At 41.3% G+C, this 11319-nt stretch overlaps 1 protein-coding gene across 1 annotated transcript; it reads left to right on the top strand.

Moving 5' to 3' along the window:
* The first annotated feature begins 620 nt into the window (after positions 1–620).
* On the top strand, positions 621–11211 carry tor3a (torsin family 3, member A). Its single transcript, XM_066692156.1, has 6 exons — positions 621–1113; positions 2596–2718; positions 4666–4931; positions 5963–6138; positions 6867–6991; positions 7803–11211. The coding sequence occupies exons 1-6, from the start codon at positions 948–950 to the stop codon at positions 8048–8050; spliced, it is 1104 nt and encodes a 367-aa protein (XP_066548253.1). The 5' UTR covers positions 621–947; the 3' UTR covers positions 8051–11211.
* Positions 11212–11319: the final 108 nt, after the last annotated feature.

Genomic DNA, 11319 nt, shown 5'->3' with positions numbered 1-11319 from the left:
GCAGTGAGTCGGGTTATGCAATGTTGTCTGTCAGGAATGTTTACATGCGGTAGATTGCCTGCTCTCCTACAGTACAAACAAAACAATAGCTGAGATTTGTGTTGTATCTCACATATAGCTTGTCAAGGAATGACCGTACAAACTGACTGAATTCTTTGTTTAACCTCCCTTGTGATGGTCTAAGTAAAACTGACATTCTTAGAATGGATCACAACTGAAACATTGAAACTGTAAATGTCTATCTTGCTGTTGTTCCCCATCTTCATATGTCTGAATTAGCCAACACCAATAAACCCAAATGTGTCATTTTTATACAGCAAGTTATGCTTAGCCTAATTGGTGAGAACTTGATAAGCTTAGTTTGGATTTATATTTTCCAAATAATTAAATAAAATGACCCTGTACACTAGTTGATTCAAACGTCGAACATGAATACTATTGTTTCTGCATAGTTTACATAATCATGCAATATAAAATATACAGATAATTAAGTACTTTTCATGTATTTCATTGCTTCAGTGCTACAATGCTACGAACTTACTCTGCTTTACTGATTTTAGTGCATTTCCCTTTAACTCGGTTATGTAGGACCCCCTGCATCCATTTGTAGGGATAGATAATGCAATCAGCAGTCAGTTGAGTTAAATCCAGTACAATTGTCTGTGCATAAAACAGAAACAAGATCGGGGACAAGATTTGTTTCCATTTCCTAACAGGGACAACATCAGCACCACAGCAAATAAAAATCAATATCGCATTTGTGAGTCACCAGGATGTGACGTTTAACCAGGAAGCTCTGGATCTAAGGGGACGTCTCTAAATAAATCATTTTTACAAAGGCCCTGTGATGGCAGATTGTCAATGAATGGGACGGTGTGCGGCAGACGGACTGACAGCATCAGAGATTTCGGCATTTCAGGGCAGTGCTGCTTTGGGCTCCGCTTCAGATGATCTGGCTCCGTTTTCTGCCCTTTATCTGGGCTCTCTCAGCCAAGGGGGAATTTTTCCAGTTTGAGAGCCTTTCCAACGTGTCCAAGTATTATTTCAATTACATTTACTGTAATATTTGGGAAGGGGATTGTCAGCCGCATCAGGATGATACAAGTCTGGAAGGTAAGGGCGGTATTCTTTTGACTGGGCGCATAAGGGTCGCATTCGGGCCGTGCAGATGTCCGCAGCTCTGCGCCGGGCTGCGCTGCTCCACCAATGGGAGCGCTAGGATTCTGCAGCTCTGCGCAAATCTGTGCTACACCAACGCCCCCAGGAAACGGCTGTGTGTCTGCTGTGCGTATTGCTGCGGATTGAGGGGTGTTTTGCGGCAGCGTAGTCGGTGTGCCCTGCAAGAACCAGATCAAAACCGCTGTGTGTGCATCATCACTTTCAATGTCTGCCAGCGCTGAGATTGCACACTTAACCGTTTCCAATAATGGGAAATAAAATCAGCAAAACATAAAGCAGGTTTTGTTACATATAGGCTACCTCGTGTATCTGATATATGTATTATGTTTACTATTGTTATTAGTTGGCACACGCCCTTACCATAACAGTCACTGTTATGTCATAAAATATAAAAATACAGTACATCCTCCTCACTGGAGTGAATAAGTGTTAAACGGTGTTAACACAAGGGGGCAACCCACCAATCACACGAACAGAGGAATTTTACAGATATGCATTTATACAGGCTACATGCATGTAAATAGGTGTGCTGTCTATACAATCCAGGACGTGTATATGATCACACATCCTTATAAACCGAGAGATGGTGAATTTGTTCTGTAATTCACTTTGCTTCAGCCCTGTCACTGGGATGTGGGGAATATAAATCGCCTGAAGCTCACAAAACGGGCAAAAGCAGGGCGGCAGCTTGGCCTTGGTATACAATACTGCTGTCACCTCTGCCTGTGACAAGTAAAGTGTAGTGATGTACAGCTGTTTTTATGTGCTAATGCACTTTGATATTTGGACATGTGTTGCACCCTGTTCCAATGTAAAAGGGAGTTTATAACGTGGGTGATGGGTGATACTTTTTCAAGTAGGAACCTGTAAACCATTGTTAAGACTAAACTTCAAATGTATTTTACAACGTACAATTTTCTTTCTAATTGCTATGATTTTAACATTGGCAACTTTTTTTTATTGTTCTCACTATCTATGGGTTATATATACCACTTCCCACCACGAGATTTCTATTCCCTTATTTTTCCTAATGGGAAAACAAGGCGAACACGTTACAAACGCACAAAGCTATATATTAAGGCTTACAAATCCTGTTCTTTGGGACTGTGCCTTTTGATTTTACATTAATCTAATCCCTTAATTTAACAAATTATTAGTTTAACACAGAATTTGTACTTGTTTGCATCAAGTGTCTCATTTACAACTTTTAATATTTTACACCCACAACTGCTGCAGAGCTCATAATTATAAAATGATGATTAATCCAAATCATCAGATTGAAAACCAGACCAGACTGGGTGTTAATTTCCCAGCATTGGTGTAATCACTAATAGAACAGCTTCTACATTATATTGTACTGTATTATACACACACAGTTATGTCACCCATGCTGACTCTGTGGTTATGTGTTCGCAGTGCCTACAGACGATTTGTGGTCTGGCTTTTCTAAGGACTACATTCAGATGCTCTCTGAGTGGTACTGCAGGCTGGGGCAGTGCTGTGACACAGGTGACTGCAGGATAACCAACAACATGACAGGTAAAATCACCCCCGTACCATACCGCTTCACACCCTACACCTAGATGGCTGGGCTGGACAACTCCTCTGCACAAGAGCCACATTGCTGTAGGTCTTAAAATAACCTTTCAGGTTTCAACCTGACATCAACAGTATGGCCTCTCAGCCTGGTCCTGGGGGCACACTGTCCTGCGGGTTTGTGTTCAAGCACAGCTTTATACATAATTGAACTCATAATGTGCGACTGTTTTTAGCAATCTGACAAATCCTAAAAACACTGACAGTTTCCTAATTAGCATATAATTGCCTATGCTGGTAATTAGCCAATTATTATTATTGTATTTATTTATTAGCAGATGCCCTTATCTAGGATGACTTACAAAATATAAGAGCAGAAATACAGTATAAAATTACAGATCAAAACATAATACAATTACAAGTTCAAAATTACACACATGCATAAGAAAAATGTACAGTTAATGCAAAATACAAGTCCTACATCCTAGATTGTAATAGCTAATAAGTGCAGACAAGGAGTCATAGTTTAGAGCTAAGGGGAAGGGGGCATTCATGCGTGCTTCATCAAGTGACAAGAGCTTTGGGGAGACGGGCAGGCAATTACCATACTTTCCCTGAGAACAAACCAAGGCAACTTTTTTTAAATTATATTTCTTGTCAACTTGTGTTCTTCACATACATGGGCATTTATTCTGTTGACTATGTTGTCCCATGTGTTATTTCTATATGACACATGTTTCTTGTGTGTGTTAAATATGTATTTTCTTAGTACTTCATTCACCGGTAGGTCTATGGTTTCATAATTTAATATGAATGTGTAGTTATATGTGTAGAGTTGTAGTTGAAAATATGCACACCCTCTATTTGCAACAATGTTAGGAAAATATTGTTCAACACACTTAAGACATGTTACTGTCATGTATAGTTGAACAGAGAACAACTTACACTTCATACAATGGTAAACTACAAAACTAGTGTATGCATACTTGTTAAGACCATTACTGGCACCAGAGTTTCATACGGGAAAACAAATATTAGTTATTCCAATGTTTTTTTTTTTCCTGAAATATCACTACAATTTAACAGCAGACATGGGCAGAAATAATATCTACCCCAATTTAATTTAAACATTTCAACCTAATTCAAAGACACTGATAGTAATGTAGAAAATCTGTAATATCTCTGGTTCAGTGACCACCAGCATCATAATTTAACATTGCAGATTGTTACAAAAATCTTCACTGGTATTGTTGTACCTTGGAATCGGTTCATGCTTCACTATTAGTTTAGTCCGTCTATTTTTTGCCTTCATCCACAATTTATGGATCGACTTTGCTCTGTTTTCTTGGGGATTATGTATGCGGTCTGTAGGTTGTCCCTATTTTAATTTATGCATGAAATTTCCGACAGAAATGGCTTTAGAACTGTCGCTTTTCGAACTGGAAGTTTGATGAATCGCTCCTGATTTCCAGAAACGGTGACAAGAACTTGTTGCTAAAAAAATCCTTAAACAGTTCTAAATAGTGACACTTTGATGAATAGGGCCCAGTGTTCCCGAAGGATTGGTTTAAAATCTAAACTGCAGACCACACAAGGGTCTTCAACTCCCGTTCTCTGGGGTTACAGTCCAACAGCGTTGTTGTTTTTGATGTCTCTTTCAATCCTCACCTAGACAAGGGGTTCAGTTGGTTTTGAATAATCCCTGCAGTGTTCTAGTCAAGAGCTCCAGAATGGAGAAACAACAGTCCCCTGACCCTCTTAGCCCAGGACTGAGGAATACGGTTATTGAGCAGTTTCCTACAACCTTTTCTAGCAGAAGACACACCTATTAAGTTTGCGTGACACACTTGAGGTTGAGAAACAGTGTTCTAGAGGGACATGGAGAATTGGAGTGTGTGCAGCCTGTGAAAGACAAACAACTGCCTTCTTGTCTGGTGCTCTGACTGGCAGGTCTGGAGAAGGACCTTGAGCAGAAGGTGCACGGGCAGCACTTGGCCCAGGCCGTGGTCCTGAAGGCAGTGCCGGGTTTCCTAAAGAACCCCTCTCCAGACAAGGGTCTGGTGCTCTCTTTCCATGGCTGGTCGGGCACGGGCAAGAACTTTGTGGCGCGACTCATCGCAGACAACCTGTACCGCGACGGGGTGAAGAGTGAGTGTGTGCGCCTGTTCATCGCGCCTTTCCACTTCCCCCATGCCAGGCTGCTGGATATGTACAGGGTGAGTGTCCCGTGTAAGAAAACTGCTTTTACAAATAGTACGTACAATTCAGTCGCCTCACCGAAGGGCGACTGTCTCAGATTAGCTGCTCTTTATAATAAACGAGATTGAAAAACGTAACCCCCGGCCCCCCAGTCCAGATTTTTCCGTAAGGTTCAAATTTGCTTACTTTACACCAAGAGTGGTGGGGCCAGCAGTGTCCAGCAGTGGTGTAAAGCTAGAAATTGTAGTCTTGTGACATTACAGGCACTAATGCTGCAGGAGTTTTTTTGTTGGAAAATTGATTGCATTTACAGTTGTAATACTTTGAATGAAAAGGTAGAACTTTATAGCTGTCCAATATGTATGTGATGTAAAACAGGCACATGTGCATAAAAATTACCCTTGCAGAGCCACCGTATTTTCCCTCAGGATTTCTCCCAAAGCTGCATTTGATTACTTATTCTGCGCTGTGCTATCTAGATGTACAGAGCAGATAAGCCGTGGATTGGAGAGTCAGCAGTTCACCTTGCAGAGCCTTTCCAGGCCCTAGCATTGTGTAATTGTGTCAGCAAAAGTACTGACAAAAAAAGCCAGTTGTAATATAAGGGTGTCATTAAAGCTGGTGCCTTTAAAGATGGCAATTTGTTTTATGATGTCAGTGCTAATAAGTAATATTATAACTAATAAGACTCTGTGGTGGTGGAGGAGTGGGGGTGTCTTTTAATTTGGGAGATTGTGTCAGTAGCACCTGTACAGTAATCAGATATCATAATTCTCTCACGGATCTCAATTGTATTTGAGGCTCTTAATATGGATTTCAATTCTGATGTCCTTAAAGTTTTTTTTTTTACATGATAACCTGTACTTTTGGGGCAAAAAAACATGAAGCGGCCCTGAGTTGTGAGAGTGGCACACATTGCAGGGACGCTGTGTTGCAATTCTGACACTGCAAATAAAATTGAGCAAGGCTGTATGGCACCAGATCCAACTTTATATATATAAAACGTGCGTCTCTCACAGTGTCTCTCTCTGTCTCTCTCCATGTCCAGGGCCAGCTGAGGGAGGGGATTCGGGATGCTGTACGCAGATGCCAACAGGCACTTTTCATATTCGATGAGGCAGAAAAGCTGCACCCTGGTCTCATAGATGCCATCAAGCCATACATGGACCACTACGACAATGTGGACGGTGTCAACTACCGTAATGCCATCTTCCTCTTCCTGAGGTACAGGAGACGTGATGCATGAGGGTAGAGAGAATCTAGAGAAGCAGGGAAAGAGCAGCTCCTCTAAACCCCTGGCTTCAGGAGAACGAGATGAGAGAATGCAGAGTTTAGCGCAGGGTTCTCCAGCTCTGGTACTGGAAAGCCACCAGCCTTTTGGGTTTCATTCCAACCTATCTCCTCCAGTTATTGAAACAGAGCCCTTTATTGGCCTAATTTTTGAAGAAATAACACAAGCTCCCTTCACTAGCCACTAACTAAAGGCCCGTTCAACATGAAAGGAAAGGAAGTCTCCAACACCAGGGTGGTCTAGAACAAAGACAGCAGAAGGGTTATTTCTTTGAATGGTAGAAAAGCTTCACAGGCATCCAAAAGGCCAAGCTAAATGATGTTGTCAACAATCGGTACAGACAGCAGGATACGATGATCCCAACTGAAGCAAAGAAAAACTCAGCAGAGAAGAAAGGCAGTCCTGTACACAGAATCATTGATGCTACAACACTTCAGCAAGGCCCTTTCTGGGACTTGAGAGGAGGCGGGGGTGGTGGGCTAGTTTGGTCTTGTCTATCTCCCAGCTATCCTCCACAGGGGACATGGGGTAATTCCATGGATTTAGCACATTTTTACATTGTACTTGTGTTTTCGGGGGCATATTGTGACCAGTATTTTGTATTGATGGAACACGCTATAGTGGCAAATGCTAATGTACAGCCTGGTTGTGGTTCTTGCAGTAATATCGGAGGGCTGGCCATCAATGAGGTGACGCTGGACTTTTGGCACTCTGGCCAAAACCGGGAGGACATCGGGATGGAGGACCTGGAACACAGACTGCGGAATGAAGCTCTTGACTCTCAAGGTACTCTGATTTCCTGCTGTGAAATTTACTAGTTTCCCTTAAATGTACCTTTTGAAATATAACTCATATTAGAACAGGGGACTTTCCTTGTAGGGCAAGGAGGAGGAGGAGTGGGGGGATGCTCGTGGATTGTCGACCGGGCGAGCTTACAAATGTGTATATAAATTTGTATGTTAATATGTGGTCTTTATCACTTGTTCACATCAGTATTTCAGACAAAAGAAATCCATCTAGGAAATATTAAAAATACATTAATAATTAGCATTAAGATACATGGGATTGACACCCCTGGATATATATATATATATATATATATAATGTGTGTGCGTGCGTGTGTGTGTGTGTGTGTGACTTGTACACATACACTAGCTAGGGTGAAGTGGCTAATCAGATCCCTTAAACAACTCTTTCTAGCTCTGTCTCTTTATACACACTGTGTGGTTAAATAGTTGGGTAGATATTTATATTCTTATATATATAAAATAATATAAATTATATCTACCCAACTGAGCACAGCTGCTGATTCAAAAGGTTTATTTATTCTCCACAGAAGTTTTGGGATTTAATATTCGACTTTGACGCGTATTTTGCAAAAACAATGAAGCATCAAATGCGAGTAGTCTCTCCCATGTTTACTGGTACTTCTAGTAAAGAAGCCGTGTCTTTTGTATTGATTGTACTCATTTTAGGAGTAACTGGTTGAAAAAAATTTAATACAAGTATCCTCTAAATATTTTTATTTTTTCGTTTTGTGCACCTCCTGAAGATGGGACTTCCTGATGAACCTGTGTTTTATCCTGTGTGTTCCCAGGAGGCTTCTCTCAGAGCCAGCTCATGATGGGCAACCTGATTGACTTCTTTGTGCCATTCCTGCCCTTGGAGTACCGTCACGTCAAGCTGTGTGCCCGTGACGCCTTCCAGTCCCGGGGGCTGCAGTATAGTGAGGGGGCCCTGGACGAGGTGGCCAAGGCCATGGTCTATGTCCCTAAGGAGGAGAAGCTCTTCTCTGCTCAGGGCTGTAAGTCCGTCCCCCAGAGGATCAACTTTTTCCTGCCCTGAGGACCCTCACCCACCAGCAAGGCAAGCAAGGCAGCCAGGCAGGCAGGCAGGCCACCCACCCCCTCAGAACGAGCGCAAAAGAGGGTACTCCTTTTTGTAAAGACGCCCACGGCAGCCTGGGAATGGGTGGCCTTCTTCATATCCCTTCCTGTCTTTCTCCCATCCCACCAAAGCCCAGGAGCCCAGCCCCTGAGAAGATGTCACACACCATCCACTTAAAGTAACGGCTTCATTGCATCATTTATTTTGCCTGTTTCACTTCGGTTTTGTGTTTCAGCGAGCTTAGGTCTGCCATCTGTTCAGAGAGTGACTTGTAAAATTTTGCATAGCCTATTTTCACTGTAACAACCGGAACAAGGCACTTCACAGAGTCAGGTTACCATAGAGGCTGGGAGCTGGGAGGAGGGGACAGAGCATGTGGCAGAGGAGGTTCAATCCAAAGCCTTTCCTCTCTCATTAAGTAAGGTTGAATGATGATCTCAAGTGAAATAAGTTTGGTATGGGCTGGATGTTAGTTTGTATCGTATTTACCGGATATGAAATGTTAAATAAGTGTGCAATATTTGTTTCCTCTTTAAAATACTAATTCCAGTTCTAGTATATGTGATGTTACATAAAAGGTAGTTTTATTTTTTTTATTTATGAAGGTTTTTTACACTATGTTTAGCAGGCTGGCTGTATGAATTGCCTGGAGTACAAATACGCACTGAAATAGTGTCAGTAATAACCAGGTTCAATTCAAATATTCTGTCCTCTGTGCTGATTGCCCATGGATACCCTTTGTAAAAGTTTGCCACGGTGAAGTTTAGCAGCTTTCTGTTACCCTGTTCCTCTGGTGTACTCTGCTTTTACCTTGCTAAACATTTATAAACTAAACAAAAAAACAACATACTATTCATATACTATTCAATATCTGGTGTTACTCAGTATGAGTAACACTAGTTACAGTATGACTGTTACACTATAAGCAGTTTATTGCCTGGTTCTAGCTTTGCAGCTGTGTGGATGTTAATTGAAAAAATTAGTCTGGCATTCTGTCCTCATTGGGCCGTGTCTTTGTGTGTGCCTTATGGGCTTGATACTCTGCTTGCTCTTTGGCATACCCCCAAACAGTTGAATTCTGCTTAACGTGTAATTCCCAGTACTCCATGTGACCAGCTCTTTAAAAGCAACAGTGACTCTTCCATTAGGTCCCCTGAAACTGCTGGAGACACTACAGGAAGGTGAGAGAAATGCAACCATTTGCAGCCTCAGACCAGTTGTGATGAGCTTCTCCTGTCAGCAATCTAGATGTCCATTTGGCACTGACCGTGGCACTTGAATTATGCGTTCTCATTGTGTCCAAGAGCAGCATTGCCAAGGATATAAGTTGTCCTGAGATAACACTCTGTTAAATAATTTGGTGTTTTTTGCTGACATTATGACCTGTGAAAGTGCCTGGGACGCATCTGATTATAAATTATTTGTGACTTTGGTAGCTTTCCTTCTTGCGGTAAAAGCAAGAGAGCAACTGAGAAACTTAGTACTGTCCTTCAAGAGGAATCCAAGTTAAGGGGGTACAAATGCTGTTCTCCTGATTTGAGCAATCTTCATATGAAGCTGAGGTTTCTGACCGTGGTCTGGGAGAACCCCATTCCACCTGCATTCATATGTCACCCTAAATCAACCCATTTCTAAAGACTGAGAGCCTATGTTGGCTATTGACTGATTAAGCAAGTCACTTATCCTGTTATTGGAAACCTGGTCCTGGAGAGCTTCAGCAGAGTATTCAGCCAATTGTTTGAAATGGTTTATAAATATACCAGATACCAGAACACCTGCATAACTGATCAAAATTACAGGTTCTTTGCAAATGTGTTGAAAGGTGACATATAAATCCTGCTGGACTTGTGAAGGGACTCTGTACTTACTCTGTAAGTGGTATTTGGAGTCAGATTTGTGTTTTTTTTTTTTTTTTTTCTTGCTGGTGTGTTGAGTCAAGGATGTATGCATGTCACCATTTTAAGGGTGGAGGGAAAGGGGTTGTAGGCCAAATTGAGTTTCCTTACCTCAGATTGGTCTCTATATTTACACATGTGAAGCAAGCTATGACCCGAGATAAGATACCATACTCCATGTTAGTGGTTAGCAACAACGTTCGCATTATTATTTTGTTTTGACACATAAGAGTATTTTCAAGCTTTGGTGGATACTTCTTTTGAGTTAGGCTCAGTAAAACGCATAAACAGCTCTGTGTTGTGTCCAGTAGACTAATGTCACCCTGTTGCCAGTTTTTATTTTCTAACTGCACTTTTAATGCACATCCTCTCACCTTGCCTAAGCTATTTGTGTATGTACAGTAAAATAGTACACACTCTGAGCCAGTGTATGTCGTCTCTCTTTGCAGCGCACAGCTTCCAGCTCACATTGGTACCCAAGAATCTATGGGTAATTTTCTTTCTTTTTTTCTCTTAAATTTACAGAAGTGTTACAGATACGCTAGTCAGAGGGTCTCTGAATATTAAACTGGGCAATAGTCTGAAATGGGGGCCCAACAGATTATTCATGTTATATTGAGCAATATAGTGAATGCAACCGGACTGACCTGTGTCTGTACAGGTTCATGTACAGCCTAGTTTATTTACTCCCCCAATTGCTATAGCAATATCTGTGAACTTATGTATTTACCACTTGAACAACAGCACATCTGCTAACTCCACTTACAAGCAGCTATCCAATTCTCTCTAACTGGCATTTTCTAATAGCATTTGAATAACTGTGTACTTCCCCAGAACTTTCAGCAGACCGTTTTTCTTATTTTTTTTATTATATATTTATGATAGTGTTATTGTGAATGTCTTTTGTCATTGGGTGCAAATGTCACCTTTGTTGTACATATGACAGTCCTCCCTTATTATACCACCAAGTCTGGGACAGTCTCTGGAGTAGTATAAAGGGAGGGTATATAGAAAGAGAACCATATATTATACCAGGTAAACCAGTTTAAGAATGGCAATAGAAAGAAAGGTGGTATAAAGAGGTACAGCTGTCCTGTCACACTGAATGGCGGGGGCAAACAGTCTTATGTGAGTGGTCTTTTAATACTATGCATTTAAAAACTATGTATAACATGGAACAAAATCACCATTACATTTCCATTAATAAAAATGTGTTTTCTTCAATGTGTGTTACTTATTGCATTGTGCATGATAAAACAAAATATTCTAAGTGTCTAAGGATTAAGGGATTCATATTAACATATCCCCCTCAGGGACGTCATAAAACAGAAA

The sequence above is a fragment of the Amia ocellicauda genome, chromosome 19 (assembly GCF_036373705.1).
Source record: "Amia ocellicauda isolate fAmiCal2 chromosome 19, fAmiCal2.hap1, whole genome shotgun sequence".
Classification (NCBI taxonomy): Eukaryota; Metazoa; Chordata; class Actinopteri; order Amiiformes; family Amiidae; genus Amia; species Amia ocellicauda.
This window is presented reverse-complemented; position numbering and strand designations above follow the sequence as displayed.